This window comes from Cydia splendana, chromosome 16 (assembly GCF_910591565.1).
Source record: "Cydia splendana chromosome 16, ilCydSple1.2, whole genome shotgun sequence".
Classification (NCBI taxonomy): Eukaryota; Metazoa; Arthropoda; class Insecta; order Lepidoptera; family Tortricidae; genus Cydia; species Cydia splendana.
Window position 1 is genome coordinate 16,134,829 of NC_085975.1, and position 24,836 is coordinate 16,159,664.

Here is a 24,836-nt window from a genome sequence, read left to right on the forward strand (position 1 = left end):
CCAAGGTGCCAATCATTCTCGCCGTAGCGAACTAAACGCTGATGTCTCTCTGTTGCACTAATATGGAAGAGTGATAGAGAGATTACCGTTTCGTTCGCTACGGCGCAAATGATTGGCATCTTGGCTAGGAACGATGCCAATCGTTTACGCCGTAGCGGACGATACGCTGATGTCTCTCTGTTGCACTTATATAATGGAAGAGTGATAGAGAGAGATTACCGTTTCGTTCACTACGGCGCAAACGATTGGCATCTTGGCTAGGCCATCTCTACAGTCAGCATCGAATGAAATGTGGCTGTAAATTTAATTTCAAAATGTTTTTTTTTTCGTGTATTTGGTTACTCGTGCCAGCAGAGTTGAATATGAATTGTTTATTTACTCGTTATGCAATAAATATCCAATATTTATCATGGTCAAATAGTTTTATTTACAAGAGTACATATTACAATTGTTTACGCATAATTTTTAGTTGGACAGTACTTAACATTTTATATAAAAAGGAAGCATGAACAGTCTTTGAAACGCATACACTATTATGTTCAGTCGTCACTGCTTACATGTCGGCCGAAGTAGCTCTCTCTGGAACAGTAAATGGTACAATGAGATCATGTCATTCACGAAGACGCGTGCCTTGACTCTTCATCATTTTCATCATCATTTCAGCCTATATACGTCCCACTGCTGGGCACAGGCCTCCTCTCATGCGCGAGAGGGCTTGGGCTATAGTCCCCACGCTAGCCCAATGCGGATTGGGGACTTCACATACACCTTTGAAAGTCTTCGCAGATGTATGCAGGTTTCCTCACGATGTTTTCCTTCACCGAAAAGCTAGTGGTAAATATCAAATGATATTTCGTACATAAGTTCCGAAAAACTCATTGGTACGAGCCAGGATTTGAACCCGCGACCTCCGGATTGAAAGTCGGACGTCATATCCACTCGGCTACCACCGCTTATTGTCATGTTGCCTTGACTCTTATTGTCATGTTATTAAAAGTTAGATTTGACAAATCTGCGTGTCGTCGTGACACGACCTATATCACAAATCATCATCATGTTCCAAATATGGAACATGGGGATGTATATACCCGTAGCGGCAACATAGTTGCCATCATACTTTAAACAAAAACGCATCTCTATTATAAGAATTACGGTTCGAAATCGAATGACTAGAAAGGAATGTTAAATGGTTAAAGGGTTAAGAGGCGTAAAGCCAGGACGTCAGAACGAGACTAAACATATGGCGCGCGCAAATGACATATTTGTACCGAATATGGAACATTGGGCACTCACAGTCTGGTCCATATGCGGTGGAACTCAGGCGTGTGTCGTAGAGCTAGGAGCGCCCGCTGGCTCGCCTGCGCCAGGCCGGGGTCTGGGCTCGAGTCCCGGGTGTGACACAGCCATTCTAGCATCTGCATTAAAGAAAGTATTTATTAGTCTCAAAGAAAGTATTTATTGTTCTCATTCACAAACTACACCACTATGGTTTTGACGGCATAGCTTTAAAAATGATGGTCAGTTACATGCAGAATCTAATGCAAGTGGTTGAAGTTAGAAAAAATGTGTCATCCCCTGAAATGTGTAAAATAGGCGTACCGCAGGGATCAATTCTGGGCCCAGTATTATTCTTGATTTATGTCAATGACTTGCCTTCAAATATACCAGAATGGGCGCAGATCAGCCTTTTTGCAGATGACACACATATTGGAGTCAGACACAAAGATCAACCATCAATGGAAAGACACCTAAGATGCATCACAGACTTATTACACAAATGGTTTGAATGTAACGGCATTGTTTTAAATAAAAATAAAAGTACATTTGTAAGCTACAAGACACTTTCAAGAAAAACCAATGAAACAACCACCTTTGAGTACACTCACAATACATGTTTCTTAGGCTATGAAATTGACAGTCAACTAACACATAGCACGCATATTGACAAAGTTTGTAATAGATTAGCATCGGCTAATTACGCATTGTTGAAACTAAAGCCCCTAGTTAACCTAAAAACTTTAAAAACTGTATACTATGCTTATGTTCAAAGTGTACTAACTTATGCGATTACTATCTGGGGAAATGCAGTAGATATATACCGGGTATTGATTCTACAAAAACGCTCGATTAGAATAATATGCGGAGTAAATTGGCGCACATCTGCGAGGTCCTACTTTGTGAAGCTTGAAGTAATGACGGTCATATCATTGTTTATATACAACTCTGTGTTAGAAATTCACAAGAAAGCAAGCACTCTACTTAAGCGTTCGGATTGCCACAATTATAATACGAGAAACAATAGCAAACTAATACTTCCATCACTAAGATTAAAAAAGTGTCAAAAACAGGGAATTTTCATAAAAATAAAGCTATTTAATAAACTGCCCACACATGTCACGGATTTACCTTTTAATTTATTCAAAAATACAGTCAAGACTTTTTTCCAAAACCATGCCTTCTATTCGATTACTGAATATTTATTATTAAAAAATATTTTAATTGACGCAAATTGTAAATAGATTTTTATTATTACTAAGCGTATTTACTTTGTAAATTCATACTCTTTAAGTATAATATTGTGAAATGCTGACTTACCATGTAATGATCATGTTACATTATGGTTAATAAACAAACTAAACTAAACTAAACTATTTATAGTAGACAAGATGTTAATGTTATTGTCAAAACTACTCAGTTTTAAGGTACAAATGTCTTATAAATATCACAAAAGTCCATCCGCTGTCCTGTTTCGGGCGTACTTATAAAGTAAACTAACACAAGTACCTAAACTTAAAACAGTAACAACATCAAAACAATGTACTATCTACATACATACATACATAAAATATTTTTCATCACACTTGCTCGAAAAATATCTTATTTCATGCAGGTGTACTGAAGGACAAAGACCTATATTGTTCCCGCGGGAGTTATAGATTCTGAAAAAAAAAGCTATAACTCACGAGTGAGTTATGGCTTTTTTTTTTAATTATGTCACTAATTTATACGAAAAAAGTAGTTTTAAATGAGTTTTACATTGAAAATACTGACGTTTATAAATATTTTTTTATGTGTATGTTTAAAAATATTTAATTTGATTAATTTAATAGCCGTTTAAATTATTTTTTACACAACTTTCGATTATGGCGGAATCCGGGTGGGTCTGTGCCTTCGAATCCTAACCTGCCAAAACAAGACAATATGGCGGACGAATGTTTGAAATGTCACCGTATTTAAGAATTATTTCGCTTCGAAATTTAGTTTTTTCTTCGCAAGTGTGATGAAAAACATTGTGTGAAACTCCGGGGGGCCTGCGGCTGTCGGGAGTTATAGACCTCGTTTACAAAATCTCGCTTACCCCCCACGTTGCACAATGTACTATAAATTACAAGGATTGGTATTTCAATAGGCTGGAAAATTTCGCATGTTCCAAATTTGGAACATTCGGTCGTTTTGATATTCCTCTGTAACATGTTCCTTCTAAACATAACGCAACCTAGGCAGCAAGTATAGAGCTCAATGTTCCAAATTCGGAACATTGGGTCAGTACCTGTTTAACATGGTCCCTCCAAGCGGGCCGCGCGCACAACGCGGCCACGGCAGGAGGCATTAGCTCCGTCCTGCACGCGCGGCTCGAGGCGTCACCTGTCCCGCTCACACACGCCGCGTAACCGCTGAAAGCTGCTACACTCAGGGCGAATACGTCGCAGAGATACAGTTTCGAGGATGGGTCTTCGGATCTAATAATTAAAAAAAGAAGAAAGTAATAATTCAGGGATAAAGCCGTAAACGTGTCATGGCCAGCCATCCCGAAGGCCGAAAGCTGAGCCCCATGTAGGGCCAAAGACTTGAAGCGTCTGGAAGAGGCGCGGCTACACGCGAGGCCTAAGGCCTAGCAGTGGAAGGTTGGTGCTCAAACATAGAAAAATAGTAAAAGTGTCTAAATACCAAGGCAGAAAGCCGAGCCTCGTGTAGGGCTCAAGGCCCAAAGCGTAACGTAGACATTTTAAATCGATACGTAAAAGGTGCACCTTTACGTATCGATTTAACCTTTTCGACCCTGTGTCAAACACAAAAGCTGTCACTCAGACGCCACGTCACCGAAGTGTCAAAACTGAAATTGAACTTTATGCATATGCACGTAGGTCTATGTTGCTCTGTGGTATGTGACCGATTAATCGGTCTTTGGCGTTGAACCTGCGGTGCGGATATATCGGTCATTGGCGTCCAAAAGGTTAATACGAAGGCCGAAGGCAGAGCCTCGTGTAGGGCCGAAGGCCCATAGCGTCCAGAAAAGGCGGCTTTTACGTATCGATTTAAAGTGTTTGAAAGTATTTATACTTGTATAGTAAACTTACTGTGTGAAGGCGACCTGCGTGCGCGCCATGAGCTGCAGCAGCCACTCGCGCGCCTCCTCGTCCGGCCGCGCCGCCAGTAGAGCGGGCGCCATGCAGCGCAGCGAATATTCTTGTTCTCTGCAAGTTCATTCAAATTCAAGCAAGCAAACGAGCAGACGGATCGCCTGATGGTAAGCGATTACCGTCACGCATAGATACCCGCAACACCAGACGGACTGTAAGTACGTTGTCGGCCTTTTAGATGGGAGTACGCTCTTTTCTTGAAGGTTTGAAGGTCGTATTGGTCCGGCGACAGTTCATTCCAAAGTATAGCTGTGTGAGGCAGGAAATTTCAGGAGAAACGCACAGTTGAGGACTGCCAACCATCTAAGTGGTGAAGATGGAAATATTGTCGCGTAGAGGGAACGCGGAAATAGCGGCAGGGATTAATTCGAACAATTCCTTGGAGCACTCCCCGTTATACATGTGTAGATTGTAATGATATGTAAATTGACTTATTGATCAAAAACCTATTTCTAATTCTAAGTAAAATACTCACGTGATCTGCCCCGCCTGCGCGTCAATGATCTCGTTGAGCCAAACGAGCGAATTCGCGCCGTGCTCGGCGAGCCGGCCGCGCACGTTCGCCGCGCGGCGCAGCGCGCTCGCGCTCACCTCCCACCAGCTGGAGGGGGAGGTCATACGTTCTAGATATTTGCTGGAGAGTGCACAGCAGGTCCCGGCGAATGATGACCATGCCTATGAAATAAATTAAAGATTGGGGTGGGTTTTATCACGGAAAACAGCCACAATGGTATACGAGAAACACATATGTGGTGGTGGTTGTGATGGTGTAGACAGCTATTGCAAAGGCCTAAAGCCGAGTTCCGCGTAGGGCCGAAAGCTGAGCATCCGGGAGAGGGACGTCAGACAGCCTACCGCGAACACCGAAGTTCGCAAATTGCGGGCATCTTTCTCATTCACTCTAATTAAGGCGTAATAAGAGTGACAGAGAAAGATGCCTGCAATTTGTGAACTTCAGTGTTCGCAGTGCCCTCTGCACGCGAGGCCGAAGGCCGAGCTGCAGGAGGTTAGTGCTTAAACAGTAAACACAGAATGGTTTTTAAAGACATTTCACGTACAAAAAATCGAATGTGGAGAGAACGCTAACATATACAATTAGAATCCTTCAATTAATTAACGCAAATATAATATAAATTGACGTTTTTGACCAAACTATTAATTGATTAACTTATTTTTCACTTACCACATTATCATCCTCAATAATACTATAATAATTCTCCACGAACTGCGACAGCAGAGTCCTATTGGCGTCATGTATCTTATCGCACTCCAAACAGGCCTTTATCCACTCCATTTGCTTAGCGAAAAGCGCCTCTGTGTCGGTATGCTTAGAGTTCTTTTTGTGTAGTGTGTCCTGGTAGGCTTCGTGGAGGCAGCGCTCGAGGGGGGAACGGAGGGTGTTGGGGGGCGTGTTGCGGCATAGGATCGGGAGGAGCTCGAATAGTTCTAGGACTTCGGATTCCTGAAAAGCAATAATAGTTATTTGTTTTACAAGGGGGCAAAGTTGTTGTTTAACCGCTCGTGCTAATATTGATACCCGAGCAAGCGAAAGATTCCAACATTGAACCACGAGCGTAGCGAGTGGTTCGAAACATGGAATCTTGAGCGTTGCGAGGGTTTCAAAGCACGAAGGTTAAACAAAATTTGCCCCCGAGTGAAACACAAAAAATTTCACCACACCAACCCGAAGCAAATATTAAATGTAAAATATCAAACAAAATCAAACCAAATCAAATCCAAATGAATGTTATTAAATATTTATCATCCAAAATCATCATTTAAAAGTCAATTCTACCAGCAAACAATAAGAAAACAACTCAAAATTTGCATTTGATTACTTTGCCTCACATGTGAATAAAATGCAACTTTGCTATCAGTTTTTGAAGTGCAAAGTAAGCCTTTCCGAGCTGGTGTGGTGAAAATAATTATTCTACCGAAAATTTCACTTTTAAAACACATTTAATTATTATTAATGCCGATTGCACTTATGTATTATATATACTTGCAAGGTTTCAAAAAAAAAGCACAGCTATTGGAAATAGGATAAAGTCGACTTATAAGATATTATTATATTTTTTGTTAGTATAAGTGTGTTAATTAAAAAACAACGGGTTGCACTCCGGGAGTGCCGGCAGAAGTGAAAACTCAATTACATTGTAACAGTTTTTCGATCAGGTCACGTGTCCGTCTTACGAATCTTACGGTCACGTGACCTGTCGCGAGTTTAACATTTTTTCCCCATCACAAAAAGTGCACAGCGCCGCTAAAGAAGTTTTCACTTCAATAAAATATTAGGAGAATCTTACACAAACCATCTTAGTCCTACTCCTAAAGTACCTAAGGGCGGTATTCCACCGATCCTATTTATTTGTCCAATGTGTATTGCGTCTCACATTTTGCTTTAATGAGAGAGTGAGACGCACTGAGATTGGACAAAAAAATTGGACAGGTGGAATACTACCCTAAGCTCAATAAGATTACTAAAGTGTGTCAAGGGACTGTTTCATTTCAATCATAGACAGAGATAATCATACTATCTTTGTCTTACACTAGTACTAGCACCCAAAAGAAAAAGGATGGGTATAGTTTTTCTGGTTCTTATTCTTACTGACTGACAAATTGTTTTGACCAACTGTATAAGTTTTATTAAGTTCGCCTTCAAAAGTAATTAGAAATAACAACTTCAAAAGCTTTAATAATAACATAAGTTACCTCTATGTGTCCCTCTTCAACCTCTTTAAGATACAGCTCTACTACTCTCCTCCCCGACGCCCCCACGGCCCGCGCCGCCAGCCGCCGCGCGCCGGCGCGCCACGCGCGGCCGAGGGCGGAGGCGCCGTGCAACCTGCACACCGGCACAACTGTATTTAGTTGAATCAAAGAGAATAGAGTGTGTAGAGGCGGATTGTCAATAGTTATTTGTACAACAAGAGATCAAAGTTTGATATTTCTTCGAGTGCTTATTTTGAGTCCCGTGCAAGCGAAAGATTCTATAATAGATTCACGAGCGTAGCGAGTGAATCTAATTTAGAATCTTGAACGTAGTAGATTTTGCTCACTGAGTGAGACACACTCAGTGAGCAAAATCGCATTTTGCTCACCGAGTGAGACAAAAAGACTCAGTGAGCAAAATCGCATTTTGCTCACTGTTTTTAAGAAGCAAAGTACCCTTGTTCGAGCTGCTGAGGTGAAAAGTAAATTATGTAGCCACAGTAAATTTACTGCCATCTTTCGACAGAAGATTAAAACTGTTAGGACGCCATTTGACTTTGATCCTTATTCTTTCACTGATATGTGTTAACTTGTTAAATATTAATATTAACGCCATCTACTCGACACTAGGCCAAAGGTATGGTGCAATCTATTCGAGCGATGGCGCCGTAACCTTCAGCCTACTCTCGAGTCATCATTCATTAATTTTATCATCATAATGTCACTATGACTATGACTAACCAGGACAGTTCCAATGGAGGCAGAGGGCGTGGATACTCCGAGGACAGCACTGAGAGGATGGCCAGAAGAACTGGTTCAGGGAAGTCGTATGAAGGATTTGTTGCCTGTATGAATAAATAAATAATATAAATATGTACCACAGACTAAATAATATTATTAACGTACAGAAATTACATTTCCTACAAAACCGAAGTTTGACAGTGATTTAGGGACGAATCATGCTATCCCTTTCTAATGTAAACTTTCCCGGCTATTTAGGGTTGTCACAATTCAAGTCATTATCTGTGGCCGTACACGCAAAGGGACGACAAGTTGTGCAAGCAATTGCTTGGAGCAATCCTGAGCCGAGCGGAGCCGAAAATGCCCGAAAGGGGCTATTCATAAATTACGTCATTTCAAATTAAGGGGGGGTTCTGGACATCGGATGATGGTAGCATGACGTAGGAGGAAACGGGGTCATTCGAAGCATGAGTTTTGGATGATTTAGGGGGGGGGGATCGATGACGTAATTTATGGACAGCCCCAAAGGAGAAATGTCGCCCCACTGATTAATGATTATACCTCTCGCGTCGAATGTTGGTTCCTATGACAGTTCCCTCAAGTGTCTTTTGGTTGAACTCTATTTAAAATTATTTTTATTAATTAAACTTATATTTCTTAATAAATAAAATGTGCTTAATAAATGAAAAATACTACAAACATTTTACGTGACAGTGACTCCGTATAAAATGTCATAACTGAACTGACATAGGAACCATCATTTGACGCGAGAGTTTACAGATTCATTTGGTTTAAATATATCAATAACACAGATTACACAGCACAGACAAGACATCCTCCAGACTGAGCATAGTAGCTCTACCCCCTCTGCCACGCATACGGTAGTTTTACTGCATTTTCGAGTCAAAAGTGTCTTTGTGTGACGTCCGTGTCTTTGAACGGACCAATCACGGCACGGGACCTCGCTCACCTCGTCCCCCGCACCCCCGTATTTTTGGCAGCATCGGTTTCATGAAATAATTGCTCTAAACTCCGTCTAGAGGATTCCTAGTCTATGTTACACAGATATAGAATAACGCTTGAAATCTTCTAGCAACACCGGGAAGGGAGTCGGCATTCGCACTATTCTGCCGAAGCACATGCCCAACTGGGCATGCACACAACTAACGCGGTGCGTGTTGTGACTCATCCGTACCAGGGATGTTGCGAATATCGCATCCGCATCCGCGGAACTTCCGCATTATTTTCAACATCCGCATCTGCATCCGCATCCGCATAAAATCGATGCGGAGCTTATGCGGATGTCAAACAAGTCGGTACAGGAACGTTTTAGCGGCGGCGTAAGTGCTAGGTCATTTCGTCATTACCTATAACCAAAGACATATGTAACTTCGTATAAGACGAATAAAGTCTAAGGAAAAAACGTGCCTCGGAATTCAAGCAAAAGTCATTCTCGAATAGATGGCGCACACACCTTTAGCCTATCCTCGGCTAGATGGCGTGACGACACCGTTTCATATTTAACAATTTTAACACATAGATATCAGTGAATGAACATGGATCAAAATGATATAAAAATAATCAAATCATTTATCCATACATATACATTTTTTGATAACTTTATACGTTTTCATTTTGAGTTTTAGTCGTGTGTCGATAGATGGCAGTAAATTTACAGTGACTACAAAATTTACAATGACAGGACCCCTCTATACTATCTATTCTTTTTGCTATAACGAAATCGTCTAGATCCAGAAAAGCCGGCCATGTTACTGTTTATTAAATAATAACGCACCTATATTCTTGCTCAAATACTACACGTATCGTTTTTTTTAATAAAAGCAAAAGATACTAAAAGTGTAGGTAGTATTTGACGTTTTTAGGGTTCCGTACCCAAAGGGTAAAACGGGACCCTATTACTAAGACTTCGCTGTCCGTCCGTCCGTCCGTCCGTCCGTCCGTCCGTCCGTCCGTCCGTCTGTCACCAGGCTGTATCTCACGAACCGTGATAGCTAGACAGTTGAAATTTTCACAGATGATGTATTTCTGTTGCCGCTATAACAACAAATACTAAAAACAGAATAAAATAAAGATTTAAATGGGGCTCCCATACAACAAACGTGATTTTTGACCAAAGTTAAGCAACGTCGGGAGTGGTCAGTACTTGGATGGGTGACCGTTTTTTTTTTTTGCTTTTTTTTCGTTTTTTTTTTTTGCATTATGGTACGGAACCCTTCGTGCGCGAGTCCGACTCGCACTTGCCCGGTTTTTTAAGTACCTTATCTTGACAACCGCATCCGCATCCGCGGATGTGAGCCTTTAAATATCCGCATCCGCATCGGCGGATGTCAAAAAATCTGCATCCGCAACATCCCTGTTCCGTACACAAAAAGAGATCGAGGTGTGCAATATTTGTCTTTGACGTGCGTCATTTTCTGTGTATCTGCGCCTGTGCCTCGGAGTAAATATCTATGGAGCGGCCATTAACAGGCGTTCCCCTCTGCAAAAAGATCGCGGCCGCCGGTCAAGGAGGTTATATAAAACTAGTTGCCACACGTCATTTTCAGATAGAAATTAGTGCGCGTCTCTACTCCATAGATATTTACTCCGAGGCCTGTGCGCACGTTTCCCCCCGCAAAAAATGGCAGAATGATTTGTACGGTAAGATATCGCTTGGGCTCCTCCCTTCCGACATGTCGGACGCCGGTGTTGATCGAAGCTTGAATATACTGTGTGTACCTGTCTCCGGAAGCAGTCGAGTAGCCCACGGACGACGCTGTGCGGCGGCAGGTACTCGGCGGTGGTCGGCTCGGCGCGGTTTGCCACCTGACAAGAACCAATGTCAAATTAGAAAAGTTTGTCTTATATTAGTTAGGCTATCGATTTGTTATTTTAATGACTATATAGCCACCCGCCTCGGCATCGCACGGGTTACACAAAACCTTAACAAATTATACACCTAAACACTAAGGGTCACCCTAGCGTCTTTTGAGCGTCGGCGCTATGGGAAATGGCGTCGCTGCGCAGTTAAAGTTAACGTTACGTAGAGGAGTAGCCATAATTGACTAGACGCTAGACGCTCGGGAGACGCTAGTGTGGGATGGCCCTTAAATACGAGTATACTGAAATAAAATATGAATTTTGTCAACATTGTGATAGAGTTAGACCAAGAAAAGTCTGAAGAAATTTTGACAGCACACGCAGTGCAGGTGTTATTTTAAACGTCAAGCTTCTATGAAATTACGTATACTTAAATAACAACTGCACTGTGTGTGCTGTCAAAATCTCTTCAGATATTTCTTGGTCGGACTCTATCATGCTGATATTGTAAAAGAGGCCTGGCAATGTGCGAGTGTAAAATAGTGATTACATTGTGATTGAATACAAACTTACCTGATAAACGCCGCTCCGGTACCCGCGCACTTCCCGCTCGATCAGTTTGCTCGCCAACTGGGCGACGCTCGGTAGCGCTGCCTGGTTCGTGTACTTGAACACCTCTGGCCAGATCTCACCTGCAAATTAAACTTACCTGATAAACGCCGCTCCTGTACCCGTGCACTTCCCGCTCGATCAGTTTGCTCGCCAACTGGGCGACGCTCGGTAGCGCTGCCTGGTTCGTGTACTTGAACACCTCTGGCCAGATCTCACCTGCAAATTAAACTTACCTGATAAACGCCGCTCCTGTACCCGCGCACTTCCCGCTCGATCAGTTTGCTCGCCAACTGGGCGACGCTCGGTAGCGCTGCCTGGTTCGTGTACTTGAACACCTCTGGCCAGATCTCACCTGCAAATTAAACTTACCTGATAAACGCCGCTCCTGTACCCGCGCACTTCCCGCTCGATCAGTTTGCTCGCCAACTGGGCGACGCTCGGTAGCGCTGCCTGGTTCGTGTACTTGAACACCTCTGGCCAGATCTCACCTGCAAATTAAACTTACCTGATAAACGCCGCTCCTGTACCCGCGCACTTCCCGCTCGATCAGTTTGCTCGCCAACTGGGCGACGCTCGGTAGCGCTGCCTGGTTCGTGTACTTGAACACCTCTGGCCAGATCTCACCTGCAAATTAAACTTACCTGATAAACGCCGCTCCTGTACCCGCGCACTTCCCGCTCGATCAGTTTGCTCGCCAACTGGGCGACGCTCGGTAGCGCTGCCTGGTTCGTGTACTTGAACACCTCTGGCCAGATCTCACCTGCAAATTAAACTTACCTGATAAACGCCGCTCCTGTACCCGCGCACTTCCCGCTCGATCAGTTTGCTCGCCAACTGGGCAACGCTCGGTAGCGCTGCCTGGTTCGTGTACTTGAACACCTCTGGCCAGATCTCACCTTCAAATTAAACTTACCTGATAAACGCCGCTCGGTAGCGCTGCCTGGTTCGTGTACTTGAACACCTCTGGCCAGATCTCACCTGCAAATTAAACTTACCTGATAAACGCCGCTCCTGTACCCGCGCACTTCCCGCTCGATCAGTTTGCTCGCCAACTGGCCGACGCTCGGTAGCGCTGCCTGGTTCGTGTACTTGAACACCTCTGGCCAGATCTCACCTGCAAATTAAACTTACCTGATAAACGCCGCTCCTGTACCCGCGCACTTCCCGCTCGATCAGTTTGCTCGCCAACTGGCCGACGCTCGGTAGCGCTGCCTGGTTCGTGTACTTGAAGACCTCTGGCCAGATCTCACCTGCAAATTTACACGCAGCATGTACTTGTTTAACCCTTTGAACGCCACGCATATCGTGCGCGACGCGTCATCGTGATCCTTATCGGAATGCACGATGGTTGATATTGTGATGTAGCCACGCACGTCAGTTAATGCCTTTTCGGTCAAATGGTTAAAAGACTTTAAAAATGCGATACATGCCTCATTGAGACTTCATAGCATAATCCTAAATTTCTGCTTAAGAAAAAAAATAGTGTGATTATTTATTTTATTTATTTATTTTTTATTACATACATGGAAAACCAACAGCTATAAACATTTCTAAAAACTAAAATAGATTCCCAGAGCCAATTACAGGTTCTCACTTATAAAAATTAAGTAGGTAAATAAAGAACAAATATAATCACAAATCAGTTACACACACAAGTTAAGCAACAGCACAAGCCAAGGTTCCTGTGTACAACTAGCTGCAAAACTGCATAGGCACATTAGGAATGGAAAACATTCATAAAGTGGCCATGCACTTCCACCGCCGACTGCACAAAACTATTATTATTTTCCTTACAATATAGATTGTAAACGATTAAGGTATTATTATTACTTAACTACCTATATGTCCCTACTAACTCATTTTGTACAAAAAGTATATAGGACTTGATAATGATAACACTGTGTCTGTAGTCGCAAAAAAAATATAAATATACCACAGTACACTGACGAAACACTGGAAAAGCGAGACTCCAACTAAGGACTTTTGCAAAACCAATTAAAAATGTAAATAATGAGTGCGGAAATAGTATATAATTTTGAAAATTTAAAGATGGTATGCCTATACGAACTTTGTACTAATAGTCTAATTAAATACATGCAAGTAAGGTTTTACTAAAGTTTTATACGAGAATGTTTATAGTTTGTAAATAATCGACAGGCGAAACGAATAGTCACCCTTTTTTTACGATGGATTACCTACTATTGACTCATAAAAATGTGCTTACACGGTATGTAGTCCAGCACGTCTTCAGGGTTCCTGGCCGCATCAGCCGGGGTCTTGCAGTAAGAGGCTGGCAGTTTCACCGTCCGTCTGTATATCTGCGAACAATATATAAATCCAGAAAGAAATTAAACGTCACCAAAATGTGTAAAGACCCCGTGTACATGTAGTCGCTTTGTGCATGACTGTGTGTATGTGGATTGCTGGTGGTTATGAGACACATTAGTTAGGCAGGATAATTGTGGTGTAAGTTAAAGGTGTAATATTGTAAATACCTCAGGTATGTTTTTCAGCGTATAATCCTCAAGCTTATAGTTTGACAAGGCCAGACAGGCGGCACCTACGACAGCATGGTAGCTTTCAGCTGCGAGTCGCCATAGTTCGCGTTATAAGCATATTGTTATATTGTAATGTACCTCAGGTATACCTTCAAGCTTATAATACTCAAGCCTGTATTGTACAGGGCCAAACAGGCAGCACTTATAACATTGGGTTGGTGGCTTTCAGCGACGATTTTCCATAGTTCGCTCGTCGCCTCAGAATAAGGGTGTCGTAATATTGTATAAAGACGTCATACATACCTCAGGAATGTCTTTAAGCTTGTAATCCTCAAGCTTATAGTTTGACAGGGCCAAACAGGCGGCACCTACAACAGCAGGTTGGTGGCTTTCAGCGACCAGTCTCCATAGTTCGCGCGCCGCCTCGGATATAAGGGTGTCGTATTCCGGCGTGGACGCTCGGAGGCCGGGAATTTCGGATAGCAGTTCGCATAGACTGAAATCATAATGACACAAACAGTGTAAAAATATACAATACAATACAACCCTGTACCCTGAGCCCTAATAGTACCCTGAGCTGGAGGACACAGGTAGCTGAAATAAGCCGTAAAGTTACTGGCTCACTTCATGCTCTCAACAGGCTTAAACACTTTTTACCTATTAAAACTAAAATATTACTTGTACAAACTTTAATCCTACCAATAATCGACTATGGTGATGTGTGTTATCCGGACTTAAATGAGGAGCTCTTGGACAAATTAGATCGGTTAATTAATAATTGCATTCGTTTCATTTTCTGTCTCCGTAAATACGATCATGTCTCCTCTTTCCGCTCTAAACTTGGCTGGTTTCCTATTCGTATTCGTCGGAACATTCGCATGCTCTGCACCCTCTTTTCTGTTCTTAACGACCCTCAGTCCCCCGAATATCTAAAATCTTTCTTCCACTACTATGGTGTCTCTCGTGTCCGTCAGCTTCGCTCTTCTGGCAATCTTTCTCTGTCTATACCATCTCACCGAACTGGTTACATGTCCGATTCCTTCTCTATTCAGGCAGCTCGCCTTTGGAATAGTCTCCCTGTCAAAATTAAACAGTGCCCGAACAGGTTTGCTTTCAAAAAATCCTTAAGTGAGCACTTTGCTGGCAGTACTGGAAAATCTTAGTGTTTCTGCTTTGTAAGTTCATCTGAATTCATATGTATGTGTATGTATATGTATGTATATGTATTTGTAACTATATTATATATATATTTGTATATATTTATGTGTTTATGTCTTTGTGTTCGTACAGGTACATAATTGTATCATCAAAGTATACCACATATTTTTGCACCGCCTACAACTTATCTGCTTTGCCTAAAGGTTGACTGGTAGAGAATGCCTTATGGCATTAAGTTCGCCTTTTGTACAGTGTGTTTTCTTATGTGCAATAAAGATTAAATAAATAAATAAATACAAATCCTCTTTGTTGCACAACCTCAATAAAATATTTATAGACACACATAATGACACATATATGAAGACAGAGGTAACAAAAGGCGGTCTTATCGCTAAAGAGCGATCTCTTCCACGAATACACAATACGTATAACATATACACACATTATACATATAACATATATACACACACACTATAAATATGATATACTACCCCGTTTTTGTTTCAGATTAGAAATTGTATTACCTCAAAAGTAGTGGGTCCTATTTTTTTCCTCCAAAATTGAATGTGAGTAACTATGCACTGAATTATAGTGTCGTATACTTATAATTGTACCGCAATATTAGGCATCGTAGGAACCCTAGCATTACGGAAGAAAAAGTTAATAATCACTACTTTTGAGGTTAGAAAATTTTAAAAAGATATTTAAGTATGGAAGTAACCAATTCAATTTGTTATTGGACATAATATAGATTAGGTACCTAACTAGTATAATTGCTTTTATTTATATTATGAATTGATTCCAATGTACATATGTACAGTCAACGGTAAAAATATGGGTGTAGATAACTTACTCAAAAATATGTCCCATAGTTCTTAATTCACTGACATAACAGTTATGGGACATTTTTGAGATGATTTGTACACCCATATTTTTACCGTTGACTGTACAACCTATAAATAATACTAACTTATCTTAATAAATATTAAACAAATTAATTTCTAGATTTACCGCCCATGCTTCTTTTTCATTCTTCATCATCATATTCAGCCTTCGGCCTCGCGTATAAACGCTCCTCTCCAGGCATCTAGGCCTCGTCTTAATAGGCAATTTAGTAACTGTAAATACATCTCTGACTGTGAACTTACGCGATCTGAACCTGTGTCCTCGTGTCAGGTCTCAGTTTATGTTTGAGCGCCTGCCACGCACTAGGTGGCGCGACCGCCGCCCCTCGCCACAGAGCCGCTAATGCTGCCAATGCTGCCGCTGCTGCTAAAGCGCTGCTTTTGTCCGTACAGCGGTTGAGAGTTGATGAGATCACGGAGACCAACTCTAGGCCGTGGGATGATGCCCTGGACAAAAATATAATTTCATATGAAATGCATGAAAATAAACCCGGAACTGGATTTAAAAACATTCCGATATATGACTTAATGCCGTAGATAATTTGTGGTTTGTTTTTTCTCCTCTCATGGCGACCCTGCCAGTATTAAATGAACATTTCCTGGCCAATCGTAACCCTTGTTGCAAATTAAGTATGCCATTGTGTCGTTTAAGTGTATAATTGTACTATGTGTTTGTCTCAATGTATTAAAAAAGCCTGGGGAAAAAAGTCACAAGATCTATGGTGGAAGATTGCTAGTGGAAAGCAATCTTCAATAACTAATTAAAGAGTAATTATTCGAATCCTGTAAAGATCTGTTGACTATGAGAGCAAAACTGATGTAGCCATTTTTTTCTCCTCTCATGGCGACCCTGACAAGACACGAACCATTGTTGTTGATCAGTAAGCCTTATTTAAAAAGACATAAGGCCTATATATGTTACCTGATCTCGCAGATCCGCTTGACAGCTATAGCCCTCGCTAGTTCCACCTCCCACTTTAGATCGTCTGGTCTGCAGGTGGTTTCCACCAGCAGTTCCTTTAGGTACGGGAAACAGCGCGACTGAAATAGAAATGAGGATTTACATAAAATTGTGAACTAAATGTTACTAATCAAGGAAAAATGAAAAAAAAGTCACCACTACGGACAAGATTCCAACTTGCAACCTTTCGGAACACCGGTCTAACCAATTGAGCTACCGAAGCTTATCAGACCCGTGCGATTTCTTTTTTTGTTTACCTAAGGAAGGCGCGCGCATAGCTATGTATACCGTAAGAACACTCCAACTCCATCCACGGCACTGGGGTCCCGAGTTATATTGAGAATTCATTAGTAACATTTCGAATCTTACCCGTAGCGTGGGATTTTCGTTTAAGTAATTAAAAAAATTGTTATGTCGCTCGCATACGTATCTAGTTGGTAAATATTAGTTTAGCGATGAAAAATTTAAAATCTGTGTATTTGATGGTGAATTTACCTGTGTTTCAGCCAAGCTAGTATAGAGCATGATGAGGAATGATGTCGGCACTCCCTTGCTCGCCTTCAACTTGTTCAATATGGATACTATAGTCGGCACGTTTTCCTAAAAAAAGTACAATTAGATCAAACGCGCATAGCCTAGATGTAGATTAACGGCTCGGGCACGACATTGAGCGACTTGCGACGGCGGCAGCGATAACCATAGGTTGGAGCGAGACACAGCGGTCTGATCTTTCGTTCAAACCTATGGTTGTCAGCGGCCGTCGCCAGTCGCGTAATGTCAAGCCGAGCCGTTAGTGTGGGGATACCCGGCCGGATATAGGCGGGCTGTCGATCGCTTGTTTCATTCATACAGCCCAATTCGTTAAGAGTTGGAGCTGCAGGTTACTGAGGGCCTACCAGGAAACACGAAAACCGAAACTTCGCTATCTGCCTCTCTGCCACTCGCATATTCGAACGATAGAGAGGCAGATAACGAAGTTTCGTGGTACACTATTCACCTCAAATCTTGTTCTGTAGAACAGATGGACATCGCATAGCCTAAGGCAGATGGCGCTAAAGTGAAACTTATCTGAGTGACAGATGAATTAAGAAGAAAGGGAACCGCCCCTTCTCCATACAAATATAGTCCTCATTTTCCTCTCTGGATATCAACATTATACAAAACATGTTTCCACAATTTGATGTATATTAACCGATATACGATTGTTATCTAGTCTACGACCCCAGATATGATTTAAAAAAAAATGTTTTTTTTGGCTTAGTGTCTCTTACCTTCGTCTTCGCCATCAGCGGAAAAGCCTTCAAACACTCCAACTTGACCCTCGGCGAAACATCATTCGCTATCTTATACAACAGCACAGGCAACAACTGCACCGAAACCTCCTTCCGACCACCCACTAACCCCACCACAACCCTCAACGCCTTTAAAACTATATCCTCATACCAATCTTGTCTATTCTCCATAATCAAACCGAAGAAAAACGGCGACAGTTCCATTTTCAAATCGTCGCTCACAGATTCGAAAGAATCAAGCCACGCGTTCATTTTTTCCGCGTCGTCTCTTAAGCGCTCCCAAGCCTCGTGGATTTTAAAAATAATAAACAACTGACGATCAGTATTAAGTAAATGTTGGAACGTCTGGTTCGCTTTTAAATTTGTAAGATAAAGTCTGGAGTCTGGTTTAGCGCTTTGGTGGATTTCTAGAATTTTCGAGGCGGTTTTTAAGGCGGATGCGGTGAGGTGCGAAGGTAGGTGAAGCCATTGGAGGGATAATGATGCAAATGTGCTTAGGGATAAGGTCGAAACTTCGTATTTGCTTATTATGTTGAGACCTGAAAAGTATTTTTAAAATTTATTTAGATCACAAAATAATCATTATCAAGCTGATTTGAAACATAGGATAAGAAAGCTCTCAAATTTCTTTTTTTTTTTACCAGCTTCAAAAAAAGAAGGAAGGTCTCAAATGGCTGGAAACGCACAAAAATTACTCGGTGAGACTATTAGACAAATTTCGAAATAATTTCTGTTTGAATCAGTATGCTTTCTGGGAGGTCTAGGAAACCGAGAGGACACCTCAAAGTCCTCAAATATGCACACACACACACAAACACTTATGTGATTTCGGTTTTTTTTTTTTTTTTTTTTAATCCGTTTTTTTTTTTTTAAGGGGTTTTGTCACGCAGTGACAATGTCACCCCCGTAATGAGATCTAATAGCATCATTTGGTGAAGTGGAACTACTGATGAAAGCATAAAATTGACATTTTAAACAGTCTTGTGAAGTCAGTTCTTTTTTGTTCAAATTTAAAATTATGAATCAAAATTTAAGAATACATTCAAAGGCAAGCCTAGCCAATCCACGATAAAGAGAATATAGCATAGAGGCGTATTATTAAAGTAAATTTTGTAGTAGGTATCGATGGTGCCATACCTTTGGCCTAATATACTCGTGTAGAGGCGACACCTTTTGCTATTTAACAAATTTAACACATATTAATGAAAGAATAAGGATCAAAGTCAAATGGCGTTCTAAAAGTTTTAATGCTGTGTCGAGTAAATTTACTGTGACTACACAATTTACTTTAACAATATTCCTCTATACTAAATTCTCTTTGGTCACGGAAAGACCGCGCTTCATCACCGAGCTACTCACATAAGTTACAGAGCGAATGCAGATGTAGCGCAGAACTGCGGGGCAAGTCGCGTGCTAATAGAGTCACGGTGAGGCCGGCACATGCGCGTAGCCCCGGGGAGTCCGTTGCGAAGCCCCGCTCTATTACTGTGTAGCACGCTCGAGGGTCGCGGCTAAAAGAAGTTTTTTTATGTTAAAGGCTGTTTTATGAAAGGAAAGAAATTTTGACGACCGGTCTGGCCTAGTGGGTAGTGACCCTGTCTGTGAAGCCGATGGTCCTGGGTTCGAATTCCAGTAAGGGCGTTCATTTGTGTGACGACACAGATATTTGTTCCTGAGTCATGGTTGTTTTCTATGTATTTATATTAAAATATATATCGTCTGAGTACCCACAACACAAGCCTTCTTGAGCTTACTGTGGGAATTGGTCAATCTGTGTAAAGAATGTCCTATAATATTTTTCTTAATTTTTTTTTCAAAAAACTGATAACAGAAAACAATTATGAAACGTAAAATTTAAGCGGTATCTCTTGTATTAATACTGTATAGTGTTCAAATTGCTGATTTTCCAGTAGTCGATAAATCTGTAAAGAACATACCTACGGTACACATATCGAGGCTAAACTACCCAACCAATGGCCCTTTAAAATACAGTCAGTTGGTCCCTATTTTTATGGTAAAATGAATTTAAATTAGACTTTCGTAGCCAGAATATTTTATTCTGAGGGTCTTTAGAATATTTTATTTATTTTGATAGTGTTCTGGTTTTTTGAGATATGCTGTAAGACTTACCCATTAGCAACCAGCTCGTTGGCGACCCTAGCTAGGAGGGGCAGCAGCGCCATCACGTGATTAGTGCGCTGCTGATAGATGGCGTTGTCAGCGACGGCGGAGTACGCCGAAAACGCGCTCTCCACTAATTTCGGATTGTTGAACTGTCATCCAATAAAAAAATAAATGACAAAAAAAACTTCAAACTGGGTCTTATCGAGTTTAACTTAACTGTATCTGTAACATTGATTTTGTAAGTTATTCATAAATTGTACCTGCGCCTGTTATATAGCAATTTACAAGTTATAGTCTGTTACCAATTTTGTTAGTATAATAATATGGCGGATTTTATATACAATTTTTAAAATTTCGCATATTTTTCTATTGACAAATTGGTTAACAATATTCACTAGGGAGTAAAACCTTAAAATGTTTTCATAATCTGATATCTTACAGCAAAAAACGAAAATCGAAATTTCGTTATGAGCCTCTCTATTGCTCGAACACGCGAGAATTTCTCTCTTTTTTCTCGAGTTTCGTTTTACGTTCGTGTTTCAACGTGTAGTAATCTGCCTTAGAAGTATAGTCAAAGGCAAAGGCTTTCAAATTTTGCATATTTTCAGTACCTGTTGACAACTGATACAGGCCAACAGTAAGTCATTCTGGGCCTGTGAGTTCGGCAGGCTTAGCAACAGCTGCCAAGGGCGAAGTGAACACTGCCGCTGAGGATTGCAGGTCAGCCAGAGGAAGACTGGACGGAGCAGTTCCAGGCTGTTTGATGATACCCTGCAGAAGAGAATCTAATTAGACAGTTTTATTTTCATTCTATTTTATTAACACTCTCTCAGGACATCCTCTTCCCAATACAATTTTGGTTTTGCATTAAAAAAATACAAAATACTTCCTAACTTTTTCCAACTGAAACAATACAAAAGTTATTATGCAAATGGATTGACATATTTTTTTGTTACAGTTTTTTTTTTATCCAGCTAGCTTTTTTTCGTAAAAGTGATAAAATTCCTGATTTTTCAAAAAAAGTATTCCTTTGTCCAGAGGAGGTAGAAAAAAATAATTGATGCTAAAAAATACCTCATATTAATTGCCAAGAATCAAATTGCAAAATTAAGCTGAAGAAGAATTAAAAAAATATATACCTTCTTTTATAAAAAAAAAACTTACACATAATCCGGATGTGTGCACAATGCATGCATCTGAGTGAGCACATCATCTTCTGCATCTTTATTCTTCTCCATCACACTGATGAACGGGTGCTGCGGGGAGCGCAGGCTGAACTGGCACCGGTATGGCTGTCCAGGCACCAGACGGGAGCGGAGGTCCAGGATGAGGAGGCCAGCCATTGTGGAGATTATGGCTGAGTAGTTACTGTAATTAAATGTTTCTTAGTGACACTGCCAAAGTAAAATAAATTAAAAAATTTAGAGTCAGACCTGTCAGCCATATCATGGAAGGATGATGGTAGGTATTAAAACTTTTTCAGACCTTTCTAGAGGGCCTACTGTGAAAACCGAAATTTCCTTATGTGCCTCTCTATTGCTCTTGCATATTCGAGCAATAGAAAGGCGGATATAAAAAAAATCGTTTTTCGCGGTAGGGCCTCTGCCATCTCTTCCTTTCCTATAGTTCGTTTTTTTTAGCATTAGAAAGAACTTGAAACAAGGTAAGCGATCTAGACATGTATTTAATTGAAAAACGCTTTTTAAAAGTCAGTAACTATTACTTTGAAAGCAGAAAAATATAAACAATCGTATTAGATTCATAATTGTTACATATTTGCCGTAACTTATTTTTAAAATGTGTTTTTCAATTAAAAGACACATCAAGATTGTTTACCTTATTTCTAATGCTAAAAAAAACGAAATATAATTCCGTAATTATTGCTTTGAATTATGGTATGGTGTTGTTTGAATCTATTCTGCTATTGACTTGGATGGCTGACCAGACTATTGTCATAAACACATTCAATATAACAAAAATTAAAAAAATGTTTAAAAAAAGTGCTTACTGTGCGCTCGGCAGTAAGGTTACTACGGTCGACATCGTGTGTGCAATTTCCAAGACGCCGAGCTCCACTAGTGCCAAGAGCCCCTGACACGCCGTCAGGCTGACCAGGCTCTGCTTTGATGAGCATTTCTCCCTCAAAAACTTTAGTTCCTCGTTCTCCAAAACAAACTTTTGACGTTCCGCAGGTTTGTACTTTGATTTTATCGTACTGATCAACTTGTCGATGGCGTTCACTATTAAGACACTGTTATTAGTGTTCAGCTTATATTCTATTTCATCCATGGTGAACAATTTATTTATTTAATTAAGTAATACACGTGTAAATTGCAAAATAATATGCCGCAATGATGAGTTTACCGGGGCCAACAGCTGTTGATGACATTGACAGTTTGTTCCAGACATAAGCAAAGGAATTAAATTGCTGCGTAGGTTGCGTAGTTATCGAACGTTTAAACGAATGCTCAAACAGCTTAAAGAAACGTCAACCTTACGTCAGCTTTATGTCAGCTTCATTATAATCCTACTAAATTTAAAATAAATTAGAATCTTACCTCCGTGAGCCGATTTTGGATCAATATATTTTTTTCGGTTAGTATATCCTTTTGGGTGTGTATGGTGTGTAGTATACTTTGTTGTCTCGCAAATATTTTGATAAAATATCCCCTAAAATAAGTAAAAATGGCTACGCCGCCACGGGAAACTATTCAGAAGACAATTCAGCAAGACTGGGCCAACAGAGAATACATTGAAGTCATTACGGGGAGCATAAAAAAGATAACAGACTTCCTCAATTCCTTCGGTAAGTGAAAGCGATAAACTTAAACCATAAATTTCTTGATGATATAGCGAGATATATTATTCGGGTGTCTGTGAGAAATGAATGCATGAGATTCTGTGAGGTGATGGATGCGAGGCCTACATCCGTTAAGGTGTAATTGTGGATGTGATAAGGGACTAGTGATTTGTAATTGTGTTATTTGTAATTGTTTGTTTGTACCTGATTGTTATATGTACCTTTGGTATATGTTAATGTTAAGTTTCATGGCGCATTGGATCTGTCTGTAAGGTCATGTAAACATTTTTCAAATAAAATAAATAGTTATTTGTTTTACAAGGGGGCAAAGTTGTTGTTTAACCGCTCGTGTTAATATTGATACCCGAGCAAGCGAAAGATTCCAAAATTGAACCACGAGCGTAGCGAGTGGTTCGAAAAGTGGAATCTTGAGCGTTGCGAGGGTTTCAAAGCACGAGGGTTAAACAAAATTTGCCCCCGAGTGAAACACAAAATTTTTCACGACACCAAACCTAAGCAAATATTAAATGTAAAATATAAAAGAAAATCAAACCAAATCTAATCCAAATGCATGTTATTAAATATTTATCATCCAAAATCATCATTTAAAAGTCAATTCTATCAGCAAACATAAGAAAACAACTCAAAATTTGCATTTGATTACTTTGCCTCACATGTGAATAAAATGTAACTTTGCTATCAGTTTTTGAAGTGCAAAGTAAGCCTTTCCGAGCTGGTGTGGTGAAAATTATTTTATTCATATGACGACAAACTTGCTTATAGTTCGTTTTTTTTTAGCATTAGATAAATCTTGACCTGTCTTTTTATTGTAAAACACTTTTGAAAAATAAGTCACGGCAAATATGTTACAATTATGAATCATATACGATTGTTTACATTGTTTTGCTTTCATAAGTAATAGTTACTGATTTTTAACAAGCGTTTTTCAATTGACCGTAGTTCTGTAGAAAGCGACCAACTTTTTATTTTTGTCAAAGTGACTTACACCCTAACTCAGTAGCTTTAGTCGCTTTCTGCATTGATAAAAAAATTGAGTTGGTCGTTTTCTGCATAACTACGGTCAATTAAAGGTCACGTCAAGATCGTGTAGTCTTTTTCTAATGCTAAAAAAACGAACTATAACAAAATCTCTGTATTATTTTCCAGATATGTCTTGTAGATCACGCCTAGCTACGTTAAACGAGAAATTGACATCTTTGGAGAGGAAAATTGATTACTTGGAGGCCTGCGTAAGTTTATTTCCATATTTTGATTATAATTTAACCAGTTATACTTCATTGCAGTTACTTTTCAATATAAAATAAACAGACACAGTAAAATAAAGTTTATTAGTGAAATAACATGTTTTAGTGCTTTGTAAAAAAAATGTCCTGGCCGTGTTTACAATAAGAATCACGAAAAAAATTACTTACAAGTAACCCAAATTTTGTTTGTTACATATTTTTTTGTTTAACAATCAAATTATCCGGGCTTAATAATGAAACAAAAAAAGTTGAAATAAGTATAATATTATTTATTTGCAGGTCACAAAAGGGGAGACATTAACATAATAGTACTTTAGGTTTAATACTAGTGTACCTAACTCATAACATAACTATGTCACAGTGTAACCCTACAGTATAAAATATAGGTACAGACAGCAGCAGAAGTTGCTAAGCAGGCGAGCTGTTCAAAATTACCTTGACACTCTTATTCTCTTAACAATAAAGTTGCGTCAAGATCATTTTGAACATGTGGCCTGCTTAGCAACTTCTGCTGCTATATGTAGAAA

General features: G+C 40.3%; 2 protein-coding genes across 2 annotated transcripts; one reads left to right on the forward strand and one right to left on the reverse strand.

Moving 5' to 3' along the window:
- Nucleotides 1-479: 479 nt before the first annotated feature.
- On the reverse strand, nt 480-22,590 carry LOC134798453 (focadhesin). Its single transcript, XM_063770894.1, has 21 exons — nt 22,253-22,590; nt 21,409-21,612; nt 20,856-21,015; nt 20,251-20,393; nt 19,480-19,631; nt 18,100-18,659; nt 17,324-17,428; nt 16,790-16,908; nt 16,111-16,314; nt 14,108-14,300; nt 13,531-13,624; nt 12,438-12,556; nt 10,614-10,700; nt 7,875-7,978; nt 7,134-7,266; nt 5,605-5,883; nt 4,897-5,096; nt 4,359-4,475; nt 3,551-3,740; nt 1,294-1,415; nt 480-579 (listed from the first exon to the last, which is right to left on the reverse strand). The coding sequence occupies exons 1-21, from the start codon at nt 22,531-22,533 to the stop codon at nt 540-542; spliced, it is 3,606 nt and encodes a 1,201-aa protein (XP_063626964.1). The 5' UTR covers nt 22,534-22,590; the 3' UTR covers nt 480-539.
- A 266-nt stretch (nt 22,591-22,856) lies between these two features.
- On the forward strand, nt 22,857-24,752 carry LOC134798395 (probable protein BRICK1-B). Its single transcript, XM_063770811.1, has 3 exons — nt 22,857-23,050; nt 24,212-24,294; nt 24,589-24,752. Exons 1-3 carry the CDS (start codon nt 22,930-22,932, stop codon nt 24,613-24,615), a joined length of 231 nt encoding a protein of 76 aa, XP_063626881.1. The 5' UTR covers nt 22,857-22,929; the 3' UTR covers nt 24,616-24,752.
- The last annotated feature ends 84 nt before the right edge of the window (nt 24,753-24,836 follow it).